Raw genomic sequence first — 21,177 nt, 5'->3', positions numbered from 1 at the left:
AATGCAAATACTAACAACATGACAATGGGTTAGAATCAAAAACACATGTGATACCCAGTGGAATCACGTGTCGACTATGAGGAGTGGGGGGAGGAAAAGAAAATGATCTATGTCTTTAATGAATAATGCTTGGAAATGATCGAATAAAATATTATAAAATTAAAAAAAAAAGAAAGTGACAGAGATAAAATTACAACTGAATGCCAGCATGAAGATATCAAACAATAAGATGCCTTTAGAGCAAAGAAAGCAGATGATAGAAACAAGTGAGCTTTGCAATAACTATGCATCTGGATTTCAATATTAACCTTCATACCACTGGTGAGATGTAAGCCATAATACAGAATATAATCACTTTTGCAATAGCAGTACTTATCCTAAAATATATATTCTGATTTTTCCTATTATGAAAGAGCTAGTGTGGTGCAGTAGAAAGAATGCTAAATATGGAGTAAAAGGTGCTATTTATGAAACTAAGCTCTGCCACTTATTATTCTCAGGACATAAAGAAAATCATTTAACTTCTCTGGGCCTCAATGTCTTCATCTACTAAACTTCAAAATCAAATCAGATGACCCTTACAGCTCTAAATCTATAATACTAGAATAAGGACAGTAGCTTTAAAGGGGACATACCAACTTCAAAAAAGAAAAGAGATATCTAACTATACATGGGGAAAAAGGAAGGGAATAAGTATTTGTATAGTACCAACTATGTGCCAGGAGTTTTGGTAAACACTCTTTTAGATGTATTACCTCATTGATCCTCACAGCAACCCTGTGAACTAAGTACTATTATTAACCCCATTTTATAGTTGAGGAAACTGAGGCAAAGTGACTTGCCCAGGGTCATACAGCAAGGAAGTGTCTAAGGCTAGATTCCAACTCAGGGCTTCCTGAATCCAGGCCTTACATGCTATTACATCACAAGATACCTCTAAGAGATGCATTATCTTAAGGCAGAGCACCTAACACTACTGTGGCTAAGGAGATTTCAGTGAAAGTCTTGAAGGTTTCTTTTTTCTTGTCCAGCATCTGGTATTTTCTCTTTCCAGTACCTAGTACATGAAAGTGTCTTTATTTACTTATTGAAAAAGCAAATGATTTTATAAACTGTAGCTTACTGCTATGTGCATTTTCAGAAAAGTAGCTTTGGTTTTTCACACTGAAATGTAGCATTTAAGGCTAGATAGAGTTAATGAAAATAAACAAGAAAATAATGACTGCTGCAGGAAAATTTTGTAACTATCTTTGAAAATATATATATTTTAGAAAGATATATCCCCTAACAGTTTTGTTATGTTGATGAAGCTAGTTTGACACTTCTTACCAACTTATAATTTGATGGGTGTCAATAAATCATGTACTCTGTATAGAAAACAGTAAGCAGAATGGTTTATAGGAGCCTCTAATAATACCACATGCAAAAAATAAAATCTTTGGTGATTAGAAAGTTTCATGGTGCTGTCACATTTCAAAGATATATTTTTCTTTTGTTTAAAAAATATATGTGAATGCATGGATAGAAATTTTTTCTGAATGACAATATCATGTTTAAGTATTAGTTCAGAACCTTAAGATTTACCTGAACATAACAAAATTCTTCCCTTCAAGAATTTCCAAGTCCTACTTTATTCCACATTAATGAGAAAGAAGCAAATAGGTTTTAGACTAGTGACCTCAAATTCAAACTGTAGTAAGTTTATAGCATTCAGTTTTACAGATTTCATGCCATACCAATCACACTACCAAGAAGTCACCTGCAGAAATATATACAACATTCTGACAAAACACTGACAAAACTTATTTGGAGAAATAAAAAGGCAAAAAATTTCATGGAAACAAAAAACAAATAAGGCCTGGTTATCAAACCAAGAAAAATTGATTCATAAAACAGAATGGATAAGAGACTTATAAGCAAACAAACACAGTAGCCCAAGGTTGAGTAACCCAAGAAAACAAACTACTCAAAGAAAGACTTGCTATTCCACAAAAACTAATTTAAAAAAGAAAGAAGTATGGCAGAAAATGGGTACAGATAATCATCTATACAATAACCTCTAAAAGGGTAAGCAACCTAAGGTTATATCTCTAAAAAACTGGAGAACAGGAGAGATGTTTCAGACCAGAATTCATAACATAAGGAAGAGGACTACAGAAGACAACATAGATAATTCTAATTATACAAAATTAAGAAATTACTGAACAAACTGGAGTAGAGGAATGTAATTACCCTATGAAACAATTAAAAAAAGGGAATTTGGGGAAACATGGGAAGATTTCAAGCAATGCATAGTAAGCAGAACTTAACAATTAATATACCCAATTACTAGAATATAAGTAAAAACAACATTAAAAGGCAGCCAAAAATTCTTGATTAATTGTAATGACTAATTTCCCATCCTAACAACTAAGACTAAACCACGCATCTGGCTTGTCTCAGAAAAGAGATTGGGGGGGGGGGGGGTGAAGGTTATGGAATATGCCATTACAAATAGGTATGTTGTACAAAGAGATTACTTTTCAAGCATACACTGGAGTAGATGGCCAGGAAAACTTCCCAAATCTTAAATTCCATGAAAAGTGTCTTAATCCAGATATTACAAAACCTTTGTGGGGGCAACCAATTGGAAACTTAGGGGATGCCCATCAATTGGGGAATGTGTTAAAAAAAATTGATATGTGATTATAATGGAATGTTATGTCAAAGAAAAGTGAGAAAACTTACAGGAAGTGATAAAGAACAGTCAGCAACAATGTAAAAATGAACAACTTTGAAAGACTTAGTAACTGATCAATGCAATGGTTAAGCATGAATCCAGAGCACTATTGATGAAAAATGTTTCCTATTCCTTGAAAAGAGAGGTAACAGACTAAATATGCAGAATGAGATATATCTGGGGGCATGATCAATGCATTTTTTTTGTTTGAATACACATATTTGTTACAGGGGTTATAGAAATGATTGTTAATTGAAAAAAAATTTTAAGAATGTTCCCTTAAAATAATTTTCTAGCAGTATGATTTGCCCCTTCACTAAAACTAGAAAGTTCATAAGGTCAGGGACTGATCTACTTCTTTGGACAAAGGAGAAAAAGCAAAGGCAGCAAAAGAAAGGCAGAGAAGAAAGAGCAGGGTAGCTTAACAAAAAAAAAAAAACCAGCAGAAGCCCAATTCTGCATCTCTAACACAATGAACCACTTCCATAAAAATGCAAGACAATTTGCTTCTGAGTTTTCTCTTTCCTTTCCAGTGTTCCCTTTGTGCTTGCTAATTCACTATCCCCTTCAGTGTAGCTTCAATAGAAAGACAGGTTTCCTTATTTGACCCATACCACTTCTTTCCTCACCTAGAGCACAAATTTCAGAAATGATGCTTTTAAAGTAGGTTTTTCCTTTGGTTAAGGCAAGAGTGTACTTAGTATACCACAGTTGTAACTGCAAAGAGATTTAAAATTCACTAAACTTAATTCTGACATGAACGCTTATGTAATTAAAACTTGTTTTTTTTAAAGAACCATCATCCAGTATCAGAGATAATGTGTTAAATTATCAATACCACTAAATTTAATCATATGAATGAAAAGGAAGTCATGAAATAAAAATGAAAAGATGTTTCTAATTTAAAGTACAATTTAATTAATTTTCATCATAATCACAAACTATCAGCAAACCTAAAACATTTTGCCTGATAAGGATCAAATTCCATAAGAAGGTGCTTTAGCTACACAACCTCTTCACAAAAGAATGTCACTTCTCTTTTTAATCATTAGCTGTGCCAATCTGTCACACTTTTTGTGACTATAATTAGTCTCTTGGCTCTGTATATTATCTATGATAAATACAACCCTTGTTTACATTATAAGCTGGTGACATGGCAGTATTCACTGAGGAGTTTCTATGAAAATCTCATTGGCATTCTAGTGATATTCTGAAATGATTTGACAATAGAATATGGGCAATTCTGTTAGTACTTAAGAGGAACAAAATCTAGGTCCCCTCTGCCTCTTTTTTCTTTGCTTTCTTTTTTTGAACTCTTACCTTGCACCTTAGAATTGACACAATATATCAGTTCCAATGCAGATCAAGTGATTTACACAGGATCACATAGCTAGAAAGTATCTGAAGCTAAATATGAACCCAGGACCTCCCATTTAGAGGCCTGGCCCTCTATCCCCTGAGCCACCTAACTGCCCCTCCCCTCTACCTTTTTCAGGCACAAAGGCCATAGCAAACTTATAAATGTAAAAATCAGAGATGATGTAGGGCTATGTTCGTTTTAAACTGGAAAACTGGAGCCCAGATAAGTTAAATGACTTGACCAAGGTCACCCAATGAGTTAGTGGCCAAATTGGAATTAGAATCTGGGCCACCTAATTCCTGATACAGTTCTTCATGGGTGAATTTTTTTGGGCAAATATTTTTTCATCTGTTTAAAACACCAATCTATCCTATTGATTTACATTTTAATTAGGCTGGCCAAATTATTTCCATTAAATGAATTTCATATTGCTCAGAATCTTCAATAAACAATGATATTATCATACTTCATTTGACAACAAATTAATAAATCACAGAATTTCCTAGGTGGAAGGGACTTTGGTGACTATCTAGTCAATATTTAAGAAAGATCCTCATTACTACCCAATAAATATATGGTCATCCAGCCTTTCTCCTTGAAGACCTCTGATGAGGTAGCCCATTTCTCCTTTGCATAGTTACGATTGTTGGGATGTTTTCCTGACATCAAACCTAAAAGTACAGTTGATATCAAGAAAAACTTCATTTTTATGGGCCAGAATACAAAGTGAGAATCAAAATATGAGCCAAGATTCCTGACCTTAAGGAGTTCATAATCTGCTTGGGAAGATAAGACACACAACATAGACATTTTCAGTAAACATCATTAATCATGAGAGCCATTAACACCAACTTATTCAGTACCCTTTACTTCCCTAAAGAACATTTACTACACTAATTAGGCATCAGTCCTCAGGCAAGTCACTTAACCTCTTGGAAGTTGTCTCCTCTGGTAAAATGGAGCAAACAATACCATTACAATCAACTGGCTCAAGACAAGTATAATTGACTGAATACATTTGCCTATATCCTTATCTGACATCCTATTTGCTGAGGTAGGCTCTGTGAGTTTAAATGACCGTATGGTGTTGGAAATTATCTATATAAAAGAAACAACCAAGAATAAGAAAACAACTACAGCAGAGAGAGACCACTATGGTATCCATGTCCCTGATGCATCAATTATGGAGTTTAAAGGCAGGTGAAAGATCATCTAGTCTAATTCTTTCCCTTATTATAGTTGAAGAAACACAGGCCCAGGGAGGGGAAGTAGATTGCTAAAGGTCATGATAAAGAAGAGCAGAGGTAGAATCAAACCCAGGTCCTTTGTCTCCAGATCCTATCCTTACTTTGGCAGTCCTCTATTCACTATTTACTCCCCAGCACTCTCTTTTGTCTTCCCTTTCCTCTTATTTTTCCTTGGAAAAAAAAATTCTAAGCCTTAACAATGACATGGAATAGTTTTCTAAATAATTGTTAAACTACAACCATTCTCTCCAAAGTCACCAGTGACCTCTTCATTGCCAAATCTAAGGGCCATTTCCTCAATCCTCATCTTTCTTGAACTCTGCAGCATCTAACAATACTGGCCATTTCTTCCTAGTGTAAAAGTTAAAATAGGGGTTTTGACAAAACAAGAGAGCAGCTTTTGATAATTTAAGTTTTAATGAAAACAGAGTAGAGTTGTAAATTAATATTATTCCTTTAAACCAAAGAAAACTTCTAGCAGTTTTTAACAATTAACAATTTAGCTTAATTAAAATAGAGATAGTAAAAGAATATAGTAAAGGAGGGAAAGATAGAAAAGAGGAAAGAGAGGTTACTAATCTTATACCCTATAAATAAAATTCCTAATACTACCTAAAATTCCTAATAACTATCTGTCTTCTTAGGACAGCTTCTTCTTGCCTGGTAAATACCAGGCCTATCTAAGATACTCTATCTATAAATGATTCACTAACTAACTCCCTAAAATAACAGACCGCTACCACTCACTCACTCCTTCAATTAGTTTCTATAGCAGCCCAACTGTCAGTAGCCAACTGACAGCAGATCCTTGCCTATGAGACAGACCTCCTGCTCTCTAGAGATCCCAGAGGCAAATTTTAAAGGCTAAAGCTTTTAAAGCCCTCTTGATAAGCTCAGACCTACCTTATATTCAGCAACTAAATGACAACCCACACTACTAGCAACCAACCCCCAATAACCAACTCATGCCCAGCAGCCAATTTCCCCACAGATGCCAGCCCTGTCAGCAACCGACAGCCTACAACTGACACTGGCCCAGCAGGGGGTCCTCGGTTCCTACTTCCTATCACTGTGGGCTGGTTAATCCCTACACATCTCTACAGTAAGAGGATCTCCAGGTTCCCTGTTAAATCAAAGAAATTAAAGAATTCCTTTTTACACTAGTTACTTTCTTCTCTTCCATTTTTATGATACTAATTTCTCTTGGTTCTTCTCTTCCTTATTCTGATCACTCAATCTCCTTTTCTGGATTATCATCCATCTAATAGCCCCTAACTATGGATATATACTCAAGCTCTATCATAGGCCTTATTTTTGCTCTCTATGCTCATGTGGTGATCTCATTAGTTCTCATAGATTTAATTATGATCTCTATGCATGTGCTTCTCAAACTTGAAGATAGAGTCAGCTAAGTGGTACAGTAGAGAGAGTAATGGGTCTGAATCAGGAAGATCAGAATTCAAATCCAACCTCATATACTTATGAGCTTTGTGACCCTGACCAAATCACTTACCCTCTGTTGGCTTCAGGTTCCTAGACTATAAAATGAATATCATGATAGCCCTTTCCTTGTAGTTGTAAGGATCAAATTAGAATAGCTGTTAAAGCACTTGGTCTAGAACCTACCTGACAAAGGGTAGCTGCTATATAAATGTTTATTTTCCTTAAGATGGAGCTTATTTAAAGTCTCTCCTAAGCTCTACCTCTAACTATAGTTAGTGGATTGTTTACTGGTCATGTTTAAAGTAGATGTTTCATAGACAGCTCAAAATGAAAATGTCTAAAACAAAATTCATCATTTTTTCAAAAAAAAAAAATCTACCCATTTTCCAGACTTTCCTTTTTCTGTCAAGGATACCATCATCTTTCCCAACACTCAAATTTATAACCAAAGCAGCAGCATCCCTAACTTCTCACTCTTACTCACCTCACTTATCCAAGAAGTCACTAGATCTTGTCAGTTCTACCTCCATAACACTTTTCACATCTTTTCCTTTCTTTTCCCCCATCAGGTTTTGGTTCTCATTACTTCTTGTCTGGACTATGGCAATAGCCCCCTTATTAGCCTTTGTCCCTCAAGTCTCTCTCCACTCCCATCTATCTAGTACAGAGCTGCCAAAAGGACTTCCTTTAAGGAGTGGTCTGAATATGTCACCTACAACTCAAAAATCATCAATCATTCCCCTGTTATATCTAAGATCAAATATAAGCCTCTCTATTTAGCACTATTTAGCATTTAAAAGCTCTTGGCAACCTAGTCAATCAATAAACAAGCATTTACTAAACACCTTATATGCCAGGCACTGTGCTGAGTAGTAGGATACAAATGCAATAAATAAAACAATGCCTACCTTTCTAGGCTTGTTGCATCTCACTCCCCTCTATGAATGCTGTAGTCTAACCAAACTTGACACCCATTTTTTTTTGTCATAAATTACTCCATTCCTCATATCCATGACTTTATACTGGCTATACCCATATCTGGAATACTTCTCCATTCTTTATGTCTTAATATATCTAGCTTCCTTTCGTGTTTCAGAAATAAAGGGAGATAAAATACCTAACAAGTGTTCATGGTTGGGCCATAACAACATAATAAAAATAATGTTGTTGTAGTTCGGTCATTTTTCAGTATTATCCAATTCTTCAGGACCTGATTTGGAGTTTTCTTGGCAGATATTGGGCTAATTTGCCATTTGCCTCTCTATTTTGCAGATGACGAAACTGAGTCAAATAAGTTAAATGATTTGCTCAGGGTCATATATCTAGTAAGGATCTGAGGGAAGATTTGAATTCAGGAAAATAAGTCTTCTGACTCCAGAGCTGACACAATCCACTGCACTATTATTCATGGTTGAGCCATGGCAATATAATAAAAATACTACTACTTAAATTTATTTACATATTTCATACTATAGTAACTGAATTACAAAGGGAAAACTTTTAGGACTACACAAAATAATAAAATTCCTTCAGAAGAACAAAGAGTCTAGAATCTCAGGGAAAATAATGATAAAAAAGTATGAACACATGAGCGATACCATTACCAGACTTGTAACTATATTGCCAAAATAACAGTTGCTAAAATTATTTGGTATTAATTCAAAAAACAGAAAAATGAATCAGTGGAATATATCTCATAGAGCTATTATCAAGGAAATAAGTAGTCAAAGAATATGAAGAAATCTCTCAAAAGAATTGCAAATGACAAATGACCATGAAAACATTGCTCTAAAATATTTAGTGTAAGAACAATTAAAATACATTAAAATTTCACCTCACACCAAGTAAACTGGCAAAGATTACAAAAAATAAGAGTAGTCAATGGTAGAAGTATATAAGAGCACTAACACACTTTTGACAGATCTGAAAACTCATCCAACTGTTCTGGATATCAATTTGGAAAGATTCAACCCAGTGATATGACTGGGCATATGACCTAAAGAAGTCCAAGACAAAAACAACAGGCTAATATATACCAGAATACTCATTTTCTTTGTGGTAGCAAAGAACTAGAAAGAAAATGATTGACTACTGATTAAAGAATGATTGGAAAAAAAAAACTATGGCATATGAAAAAAATATTCTTGTACAATAAGAAATGCCAAATGTCATAGAAACATCCAAATTTGGATGAAATAATGTAGAAATAAGCAGAATGAGAAAAATACACATAACTTTAACTACAAAAATGAAAATAAGTCACTAACAAAAAGTCAAATTGGATAATAAAAACAAATAAAGGTCTTAGAACAGAAATCTTACATCCTTCACCCCTCAAAAGAGAGAAAAGACTAATAGCACAAAATATTACAAATATACACATGGTCAGATACCCTCATTATAATAGCTGTTTTTGCTAAATTATTTTTCTTTATCACAAGGAATAGTTCAATTGTAGTGAAATGGCTGTGATAAAAAGACAAAAGAAAATTTTTAAATATTTTCCAAAATAAAAGCACATTGTTAAAAAAAAAAGTATCCTTTAATGGACATTAACTACCAATGAGTCATGCAATGCTGGTTTGTGAAACACTGACGAGAGGCAACTTAGTAGACATAAGCACACTACAACATAAGTAGAAATGGGAGAATTATATAGAAAAAATTGTGCGAAGAATGTCAAAGAACAATAAAACTGGAAGGTGGTGGGAAATATAACTAGTCATATAACATTCCAGCATTAATTAAGCACCCAAAAAAGGCTACACATTTTTTTCTCCCAACGGAGATCTCCAAGTTATCTTCCCTTGATATTAAAAGAAAATTAAAAGATAAACATTTTCAGTCTATACATACCATCAATGATAGACATATTTTTTGTTGGTGAAGATGTAAAGGCTTTAGAACCCCGGCTGCGAACAGGTATCTCCTGAGTGCTTCCTGTAAGAAAAAGCACAGCTAACATTCAGTACACCACACTCCATGGATTTTCCGGTTGTGAGATAGCAAAATAAAGTTCCGACAAAAGTATGGAGATGGGAAATGAAATGCCATGTGCACAGAAAAGCACAATTCAAGAAGATTTATTTTGTAATGGTCCAAAATTGATCTGAATAACTTCTCAAAGTACAGTCAATCACATTATTCTCCTTGTCCACTGCAGTCTAGTTCTATAGAGTGTTAATTAGGTTACAGGAGATAAGAAGAATAATTAAAATCTTAAAGATGTTATTCTGCATGTTTATCCAAGGAAAAACAAATGGCTAATAAGGCTGGAAAAAGAGGATAAAACCAGACTGTAAAAGGATACCAGAGTAAAAAAATAAAACAAAGGAGTTATTATTTGACCCTACAAGCAACAGAGAACTAATTGGAACTTACTGAGTAGAGGAATAAGGGAGTACATGACTGTCATACCTACACTTTAGAAAATCATTTTCAAAGCTTTGTAAAGGAAAAATTAGAAACAGGATACCTGGAACAAGAAAACCCTATTAGGAAACACCTACAATGGTCTAGATAAGAGGCTAGCAAAGATTTCATTTGAATTAAAGTGGTGGCCATTTGAGCAAAGAAAAGGCAATGGAGGGAAGAGATAATCTAGAAGGACAATCAATAAGACTTTGCACTTCTTAAATATGGAAGATGAGGGGGAAAGATGATTTGAGTATGCTTCTGAAGAATGGAACTTGGATAACTAAATTAATTAGAGGGGCACTAAATACTGTCAAGTACCCTTGACAGAAATAGGGAAATTTAGAAAAGGCATGAGTTTTTGGAAGGAAGATGAGTGCCATTATAATCAGCTGAAGGAACTGAGTGATTTTAGCAGAACAGACTTGAGTATAATGAACTTTAGATTACTCCACCCTACTTAGTCTAACAAAATCAGGAATGTCTACACCCATACTTAAGTATTAAATATTTAGGAGGATGGCCTATGAAAGATGTGCTAGCAAATGACAAATCAGAAACAGCTGACAGACCCCTGGGCTGTCTTAAGTCAAGCTTAAGCTACCATTGGTTCAGGTAAGATGCAGGAAAGTGATGTAAAACCATCTATATATTTCACGTCACTTCCTCTCTCCGGGCTCTTGGACGGTGGAGAGGTGGCTGGCGGCAGCGTGCTGGGCGTCTTGGCATCTTGGCGTGGCTACAGCTATTGTCCGGTTTGGCGGTGAGTTTTCCTTGATACTATACTGGGAGAAGCTGAGTAGCTAGTTCAGGTTCAGGCATCTTATCTGAGCTCTCTTGGAGTTTAGGCTGATACTTTCTCCTTTACCTTCCAAACACTATCCTCTTAGAGAAAGCCTCTAATCTTCCCCCTGGTTCAGGCCAGGCGGGAGAAATCCTACACCTTTTCCCTCTCCCTTCTCCTTAATTTCTTTCCTCTATATTAATTAAAATCACCATAAATTTCCACCTGACTTGGGTATCTTATTTGGGATATCCCCTGGTGACCAAAAATTAAATTTAGATTAGGTCATGACCCTAAATTATCCTTACAGCATGACATACCAGTTGTTAAGCATTTAAAAGGCTATCATGTAGCAAAAGAATAGCAAGCTACTCTGCTTTGGTCTATAATGGGTCAAAAATTTAAAACTAATATAAAGACAAAATTTCTAACAATTGTGGCTATCAAAAACTGAAATGGACTGTTCTTCATCCACACAATGACCTCCATTCCTTCAACCCCTGTTTTTTCCCAAGCCTTTACATCTTGACAGCTAGATAAACCAATTCAACTCTACATTGTCCTCTTCTCAAGTCCCAGACTCATTTCACCAATCTTGCCCTGCCAAGCCTTTAGCCTTGGAGAACTCCCTCTGCTTCCTGCCTTCACTCCTACACAAGTGCTGCTAAATTAAAACTAAAGAAAATCATGACTGTGTCAATCACAAATTTGTTATATAATCTCAAATCTTATTGATGCAAGGCAATCCTTTTATATCACCTTAATTAACTCACATTCCACTCAGTACAGAAACCTTTCCAAACCATTTTCATCTTTCATCAAATCCTCAAATACTTCTTGAATCTTCTCAGCTGGGAACCTTGCTCCCTATTGCACTGAAAAAAAATGGAAGCCATTTACTGAAAGCTTTCTCTTCTCCCCTCCTCCTCAGCTCATGCCTCCCAGATTCCTTCAGCTACTCTCTCTCCTTTCACCATTGTCTCACATAAAGTGTAGCCTATATTGCCAAAGTATATAGTGCTCTATCTGAACAAGGGGTCCCATCCCACCATTCTCCAACAGATGTTTTCCTCTGTCATCTCTACTCTCACTTATCTTCAATCTCTATCCACTGAATGCTTCTCTACAATCTGAAAACATGCCCACGTCTCCTCCATTACCAAAGAAACTTCTTGCTTGATTCATTTATCCTTGTTAGCTATTGCACCATGTTTCTCTTCCCTTTTGTGGCTAAACAATTTGAGAAAGCAATATAATTGATATCTCCATATTCATTGTTCTCCATCTCTTTTAAACTCTAATATTTTGGCTTCCAACTCTATCATTCAGTCAGAACTGGTCTCTCCAAAGTTAGCAATGATCTCTTATTTGCCAATCCAATGGCCTTTGCTCAAACCTCAACCTTCTTGACCTCTCTACCACATTTAACACTGTTGATCTCCATCTACTTAATTCTCTTTTCTCTCTTGGATTCATGACACCATCTATCCTGGTTCTTCTCCTCCTAGATGTCTGACCTCTCATTATCAGTCTCCTCTACTGAATCTTTGGCAGGTCTTTTTCTATACTACCTCATTTGGTGATCTCATCATCATTGAAGTTTCAATGATAATGTCTATGCCAATGACTCATATTTACTTATCCAGCCCTAACTTCTCATTTAAAACTCAAACTCCCATCTCTAGCTATCTATTAGACATCTCAAATTAGATGCCCCGTAGATATTTTTAAGTCATTTTAAAAGTCAACACTAAACTCCACTTCTGAACTTCTTTAATGCTATCAAGGAGACCACCTTTCTCTCACTCAGGCTTGCAACCAGGAGGCTTGTAACTCCTCATTCTCACTCCCCCATATGCAATCTCTTGCCAAGTCCTATTGATTTCACTTCCATACAAACATGCAAAGCATATCCCCTCTACTCTTCTCACACTGCCACCACCTTGTGTATCTTTGTCTTTCTAACTTCTAATAAACTCACTCAAACTGACCTCCAAGTGACCTTATCATCACATGCCTATGGAATTGCAATGGCCTGCTGATTGGCCTCCCTCCCTCCCTCAAGTCTCTACGCACTCCAAACCATCTTTAAATCAACTTGTCAAGTAATTTTCCTAAACAGCAGATCTGATCGTGTCAAACCCCAGAAGTTAGGGCTAGATACATAATCAATAAACTCTAGTGGTTCCATTTTCCCTCCAGGATCAAATATAAAACCCTATGTTTGATATTCAAAGCCCTTTACAACCTGACCTCCTCATACATATCTAGTTTTCCTACACCCTACTCTACCCTCCCCTTAATCCCATGCTTGATGATCCAGTGACACTGGCCTCCTTGCTTTTCCTCACAGAAAACATGCCATCTCCAAACATTAGGCATTTTCACTGGCTGTTCCCAAGTATGGAAAACTTTCTCCTGTTCATCTTCACCTGGTTTTATTATATTCTTTAAAGTTTCAGCTAAAATCCCATCTTCTATAAAAAGCCTTCTCTGATACCCTTTAATGCTAATGTCTTTCTTCTAATAATGATCTCCAATTTATTCTGTATATTTTTTATTTATCCATGGTAGTTTGCATGTTGTCTATCTTAGTAGATTGTGGTCTCCTTAGTGGCAGGAGCCATCTTACTTTTCTTTGTATTCCCACTCTTAGAATCCCATTGTATATAAATGTTTTAATAAATCCTAACTGATTAACGAGCTCCACTTCAGTAAAAATTGAAAAAAACTATATGACCACTTCTTAGGTGAATAGGAATTTTTTTCAGCTATAGTCTAAACTACATGGCTTCTGAGGTCCCTTATATTCCTTGAATATAAGAAATGTTAAGTTTTGTGGTTGGCGGGAGGTTAATAGTAAAGAAGATAGGAAAATTAGGAAATAAAATTTTATGTGATTATACTTTGTGTAAATGTCTCAAAGCAAAAATAAAAAATCTACCATAATCTAATAACTTTCTGAGTTCTCCTTTTCCTTAAGGCTATCATATTTTCCTTAACAACTATTATTGACCTCATTATTATAAAATACTCAGTATTAGACACAGTGGTGTTATTTTGTTGCTGCTGTTAAAGAAAATTTGAAGATGTTTTTCTCCTAAAACTGTTGTCATACAAAATTAGTAAGGTTTTTAGGTTTTCACAGGTTATCTTCCCCTCCTTAAATCTATGACCTACTCCCTCACTCCATCTCACCTATACATAGGAATGTTAAGAAACAAGAATCTCACCTATAAGTGTTTTGCTTCCCTGATATGAAACTCAGGCACTTCTCTATCTGACTGTAACCTCTAAGTACTTTATTACTCTCTATTTTACTATTCCCTTACTCTAAATCCTATTATTTGCCTTTATGGAAACCTCTAATCCCCCTATCCTGAAGCCATTTACCTATTCGGACTTCATTTTATCCTCCAATTTCAACCCAATACTTAGCTATTTAACTCTATGTTATCTTCTATTCTTAAACCACTTACTCCCTTTCTTATCATCATTCCTTTTTCTACACCTCAGTCCTGGATTATGTCACTTTACCTCATATTCACAAAGAGCTAAAAATAGCAGGAGGTAGTTTCACAACCAAGAAGAATGAGTATACTATAAATTCATGCTCTCTAACTTCAATTGAGCCTCTCTATACCAAAACAAGTACTTTTATTCTCCCTAATTGATAACATAACTTACTCTCCAAAGAAGCAAACCCTCCTCAGGCCTACCCAACCTCTTCCTACTCCCTTTTACTCCATTGAAGACTTTACATCTTCATAATGAGAAAACTGAGGCCAATCAACATGGGTTCCCTCTTCTCCAGTTCTTTTCATTGCAATACCTCTAGACATTAGCTTCTCCTCTTTCCCAAATCAAATTACCAAATGAGATATTACGTGTAAAAGAACAAAAAAAAAATTAGCACAGTGTTTGTACACAGTAGGCACTATATAAATGTTTATTCTCTCACTTTCTTTTCCCTTCTTATTTTGACAATGTGGTGGCCTCTTTCCTTGTCAAAGTCAACTGTTCTGTTTATACATTTCACCTCAATTAGTCTTAATCTGCTGCCTTCAAACATACCCAATCCCCCACCATCCTTAAAAACATTTACTACCCTCAAGTTCTCCCATGTCTCCTACCTTCCTTAGCCAAAAACCTTGAAACAGTTGCCTATACTTGTCTTTTCTTCCTAATTATGACAGTAATAGCTAGTATTTCTAGAATGCTTTAAGATTTTCAAAGTGCTTTGAAAATATATTATTTGTTCTTCACAAAAACCATGGTGTTATTAGTATCCCATTTTACAAATGAGGAAACTGAGGATAAGATGTTGTAATAATTAAAATAGTTGAGGCCACAAACTGTAAGTGATTAAAATAATGGAAGACATAAATTGTAGTAAATATAAGAGTGGATGAGTAAATTATGACTGCAGAAAATATGTTTTCACTACAGTGTTTTGTTTTTAAATCAATATATAAGGTGATCGCCAGGGAAATATTCCCAATTATTAAAATATACCCAAGATAGCTGGACTTTATAGAGATTTTAATTAATACAAATGTGGAATTAAAGAAAAGAAGAAAAAGAGAGAAAAGGGGAATAATGTGAAAAGAATAGCTAGCCCAGGGCAGCCCTGGCCAACCCAGGCCTAAGCCCTAAAAGAAAGATCAGTCAGTCCTTAATCACTCACCACAAGATCTGTTCAAGCAAGGTATTCTAGTGACACCAGGCCAGCTTCATCTCAGCTGCCTCCACCAGCTCAATCCTGAATCTCCAATGTCCCTGAATGAATCTGAGCTCCTATTTAAAAGGAATTTTCTCCTATGTCTCTAAGTTCTCACATCTACCAAACACAGTAGATGTTTTTCAAAGGACAGACCATTCTTAGTTCACACCTAAGAAGACTAATCTTTTGAGTAATTCACTCCTGAGTAGACTAGAATCTCTGAGTAAGTTTTCACCTCTTTGCTACTTGTAAGTTCACAAGTTGCCTGACCTTTATAGGTACTTAGCACTCTTTTGTATTAGTCCTAAAATAGCTTAAGAATAAAAGAATAAAATAGCTTAAGAACCTTTTGCCTTATTATAAGTATGGGTTTAAGTACTTTTCATTGTTCAGCAAAGAGTTTACAACTTTATCTTCCCCTAGGGCAGACTTAAGTAGGGGTGGAGTAGAGGCCTCACATTCCTGATCTAAGTAGAGTTCTCACATTCCTGATCTAAGTAACTTCACTGCCCAAATGGGGAATGGTCCCAATGGGGAATGGTCTTAACCCAACCTAATGAAGTAGGGTCTGGGAATTTTTTAAGGTTTACAATCCTAACCTTATGAAGTAGGGTTTGAGAATTTTTAAGGTTCACAATGTTAAATGACTGGCTCACAGATACAGAGTTAGAAAGTGTTTCAGGCAAGTAATGAATGCTGGAGGGGATGTGGCAAAATAGGGACATTAATTCATTGCTGGTGGAGCTGTGAAATGATCCAACCATTCTGGAGGGCAATTTGGAACTATGCCCAAAGAGCGACAAAAGAATATCTACCCTTTGACCCAGCCATAGCACTGCTGGGTCTGTACCCCAAAGAGATAATGGACACAAAGACTTGTACAAAAATATTCATAGCTGCGCTCTTTGTGGTGGCCCAAAACTGGAAAACGAGGGGATGCCCATCAATTGGGGAATGGCTGAACAAACTGTGGTATATGTTGGTGATGGAATACTATTGTGCTAAAAGGAATAATAAAGTGGAGAAGTTCCATGGAGACTGGAACAACCTCCAGGAAGTGATGCAGAGCGAGAGGAGCAGAACCAGGAGAACATTGTACACAGAGACTAATACACTGTGGTATAATCGAACGTAATGGACTTCTCCATTAGTGGCGGTGTAATGTCCCTGAACAACTTGCAGGGATCCAGGAGAAAAAAACACCATTCATAAGCAAAGGATAAACTATGGGAGTGGAAACACCGAGAAAAAGCAACTGCCTGAATACAGAGGTTGAGGGGACATGATAGAGGAGAGACTCTAAATGAACACTCTAATGCAAATACTATCAACAAAGCAATGGGTTCAAATCAAGAAAACATCTAATGCCCAGTGGATTTACGCGTCGGCTATGGGGGGTGGAGGGGGGAGGAAAAGAAAATTATCTATGTCTTTAACGAATAATGCTTGGAAATGATCAAATAAAATATATTTAAAAAAAAAAAAAGAAAGTGTTTCAGGCTTCATTTGGGTTCAGAAAGACCTTCCCGAATCCAAGTCCAGCACTATCTATACCTCTTATTCCTCTCACTGATCCTTCCTCACCTCACTCACTCACTCTTTAACTCTTTTTAATCTGGCTTCTGACCTCATCACTCACATCACCTCACAACTGAAACTGCTCTTCAAAGTTACCAAAGATCTCTCAATTCCCAAGTCAGATGGCTTTTTCATTCTTCTTAACTTATCTGCATTTGACACTGCTCATCCAACTCCCAACCCCAACCTAGATTCATGCCTGCCTTCAGCTTTTCACTTTAGTCCATGAGAAACACTTGTTAAAATACCCCTTCATAAAAGTCTACTGCCTGTCCATCTGATTCTTTTGTGACACATCTTTTGCATTCTATAAACATTGTTACGGAGATATAAGAAGAACTTTATAAAAGATTTTGTGTTAATAATAAAGTTCTGAACTCTTTTGTTGAGTTCAGAACTTTAATATTAACACAAAATCACTGACTACCTACTCTGGGCAGAAACATTATACAAGGCACTGACCTCTTCCTCGGCGAGCACCACCTCTAGCTGCATTTTGTCCTCTTCCACCTCTTCGGCCTCTCCCTCGGCCTCTTCCTTTGTAGGACGTTGATGAGATGCTGTCATCTGAATCAATGGCCATTTGTTCTGCCCTATCTATGTTCATTAGGTCATCAACACTAAATCCTGAAGATAAGTCTTCTGCCTCTGCTCTGTGGGCTCTGGCCCTATTCATTGCCTAGGAGAAGTGACATAAAGCAGTTACTATTCATCATAAAATCCAAAAAATTGAAAGAATAGTTGTCTTTCTACATTCACAGAGGTTAGGGGCACAGAACCCCCACAAATAAGAAAAACCATGAGTAACTTAGGCCCCTCACCAAAACTTCATTTTTAATCATTTTGATCATATATATTTAACAAACAAAACAAGTAAAATAACACACTGGACCCATAAAAAAGTTGCAGCTTCTACACAAGGGAATAGTATCTCACTACACTACACAATCTATACAGCCATAGTATAGCTTTAACAACTGCTTTACAGATTTCCTTCTACAAAAAGCAAAAGACACAATGATCACTGTAGGACAAAATCATATGACTGAGTCTAGATGTTAGAAAGCCAAAGAAGTATCATTCCCAAAGAGAATGGAAGCCTCTAGGTTCTTGAGTCAATTAAACGTAAAACAAAATTTAACTGTTTATAATAAACTTCTGTATGCATACTTATGATGGTAGATTAAACAGATTAATAAAGTTATTTATGCATTTATGATTTACTAATTTTTTTTGTTTTCTTTACAGACAAATTGAGATTTTCTGCAGTATACCAAAAAGCTCTAAAAATTCCCATTTAATTACTTAGGGTCAAATTGATCACAACAAAAACCATGAATATGAAACCTGATAATGTTGTACAAGGTTTAAATGTACTGGGACATTCAGATGGGTAATATTATAATTATACCACTTATAATATAATTTTAAGCTAAATTTTCTTGTTCCATAATGCCATGTCAGGAAAGAGGGGAAAAAAAGAGAATCAATGACTTTAATGAGTTTACTCAATTTTACCTTTGGTATTCTGTCTTTTCATAAAATTCACCAGGAAAAACAAATTTCTAAAGGAAGTTGTGAAAAGAGTTGGTGCAGTCTAAATGTGACCAATTCCAATGCTAGTAAACATATACTCATATAATTATGTAAATGATGTATATTTTAGTCATTTTAAAGAGCTGAAAAAGTCAGTCTATCAGCTAGCATTTAAAAAGCACCTATGATATGCACTAAGTACTCTGGATACCAAGAAAGGTTCCTGATCTAAAGAAGCTAATAGACTAATTGTGGAAACAACATGCAAGCAACTAGCCACAAACAAAATATATACTGAGCAATATTAGAGGGAAGGCAGTAAAGTTACAAAATTAAGGAGGACTACCATAAAAAGGTTCTAGCAGAAGGTGGGACTTAAGCTGAAACTCGCTAGCCAAGAAAACCAAGTGATAGTAGGTTTGTATCCCATAGAAATAAAAAAAGGGGAGTAGGGGAATTACTAGTACAAAAATATTTATAGCTATTCTTTTTGTGGTGGCAAAGAACTGTAAATTGATGGATGTCCATCAATTAGGGAATCGCTGAACAAATTGTGGTATATAAAGGTGATGGAATACTATTGTGGTATAAGGAATGATGAATAGGATGATTTCAGAAAGAACTGGAAAAGACCTGCATGAACTGATGCAGAGTGAAATAAGCAGAGCCTGGAGAGAACATTATACACAGTAAAAGCAACAACTATTATTGGCAATTCTAAGGTGAGGTTCTGACAAAGAATGCTATCCACCTGCAGAGAAAGAATTGTTGGAGCCAGAATGTAGATCAAAGTATTACTATTTTTCACTTGTTTATTTGGATTTCTATTTTGGGGTTTGGAGTTTATGAGATTACTCACTTACAAAAATGAAGACGTATGAAAATATGTTTTGGATAACATATGTATAATTCAGATCAAATCACCTGCCAGTTGTGAAGATTAAATTTAACACTCTCCTGATTATAACAATGAAAATACTTAACTCTCTCCTGATTGTGAAAATTAATTTGTAACCCCTGTCTATTTTTAGAGCACGGTACTTAAGAGTATGGAGATCTGCCCATTTTTAGATTTAATCACCAAAGGTGCAAATACCCCATTTCACACACTGAGTGGGGAAGATCTGTGACCCATGTGTGTAATAGTGGATGATGAATCAGAATCGACTGCCTTCTGCGCAGTCCTAAAACAAAGTGTCAACTGTGATTGGTAGATGTAAAATTAGGGGAAGACACAGGAAGTGATGCAAAAGAAGCATCTTGAAAAGGAGCTGTTACTTTCTGTGAGATGCACTTCTTCATTTTTTGGAAGTGGAGATTGGAGGAATTCTTCATGCTTTCGAGTTGAGGCTGGTGAAGAAGAGCAGAAGAATCTGCTGACTGGACTGACACGTGGTGAGTGAAAGGTGGACTCTTAACTACTAGATTTTTCTGGAAAAAAAACATCCTCTGGAGAGACCTACTCTTGAGAGACACTTCCCAGTTCCTCAGTAGAGAGGGAGAGGTAGAGGGAGAGGGAAGAGGGAGAGGGAAGAGGGAGAGGAAGAGGGAGAGGAAGAGGGAAAGGAAGAAGGAGAGGGAAAAGGAGAGAGAGAGGGAGAGGGAAAAGGAGAGAGAGAGGGAGAGGGAGACATAGAAAAATGTTAAAAAAAAAAAAAGAAAACCAAGTGGTAGCAAGAAGTAGGAAGAATATTCCAAGTATAGAGAATGGCCAATGAAAATGCTGAGAGTTGGAAGAATTGAGAAATAGAACAACAAGGAGACATGAACACAGAAGAAAATAGTAACCTGAAAATATCTACAAGCTAAGGCTCAAAGAAAAATGCCATAAAAGTTAAAAAGAGCTGAAAAAATATTTTTAAAACCAAATGATAGCAAAAGAAGAAAATTTGAGAAAAGCAGCAAGAACTAGGGAATAAAGATATGAAAAGAGAATTAACATCTAGAAAAAGAGGTATGAAACCTTACTGAAGAAAATAATTCCTCATCACTGAACAAGTTGAGGCATATGACCATAATGGAATATTATTCTGCCACAAAAAATGACCAAGAAAAGATCCAGAAGAACATTACAAACAATAACAGCAATACTGTACAACCTATGAATGACTTGGCTATTCTCTGCAACACAATGATCCAAAACAATCCCAAAGAACTCATGATGAAAAATACTATCCACCTTCAGCAAAAGAACTGATAGTCTGAATGTAAATTGAAGCACAGCATTTTTCACTTTTAAAAACATTTATTTTTTACATTAAAATTCCCAGGTTTTTCCCTCTCTCCTTTCCCTCCCTATACTGGAGAAGGCATCATTTGACAAAAAAAGTATATGTATATATAAAATTATGTCTTGCTTATTTCTATTTATCA

General features: G+C 35.8%; 1 protein-coding gene across 3 annotated transcripts in view; it reads right to left on the bottom strand.

Moving 5' to 3' along the window:
- Positions 1–21,177, bottom strand: part of MRE11 (MRE11 homolog, double strand break repair nuclease) — a 73,282-nt gene that overhangs the window by 18,357 nt on the left and 33,748 nt on the right. For all 3 annotated transcript variants that reach the window (XM_007494997.3, XM_001368368.5, XM_007494998.2), the window contains 2 exons: positions 17,731–17,947; positions 9,626–9,709 (listed from right to left, as the gene is read on the bottom strand). In XM_007494997.3, the coding sequence (XP_007495059.1) occupies positions 9,626–9,709; positions 17,731–17,947 (301 nt within the window). The remainder of the gene's footprint in view (positions 1–9,625; positions 9,710–17,730; positions 17,948–21,177) is intronic.

This window comes from Monodelphis domestica, chromosome 4 (assembly GCF_027887165.1).
Source record: "Monodelphis domestica isolate mMonDom1 chromosome 4, mMonDom1.pri, whole genome shotgun sequence".
In the NCBI taxonomy this organism is placed as follows: domain Eukaryota; kingdom Metazoa; phylum Chordata; class Mammalia; order Didelphimorphia; family Didelphidae; genus Monodelphis; species Monodelphis domestica.
This window is presented reverse-complemented; position numbering and strand designations above follow the sequence as displayed.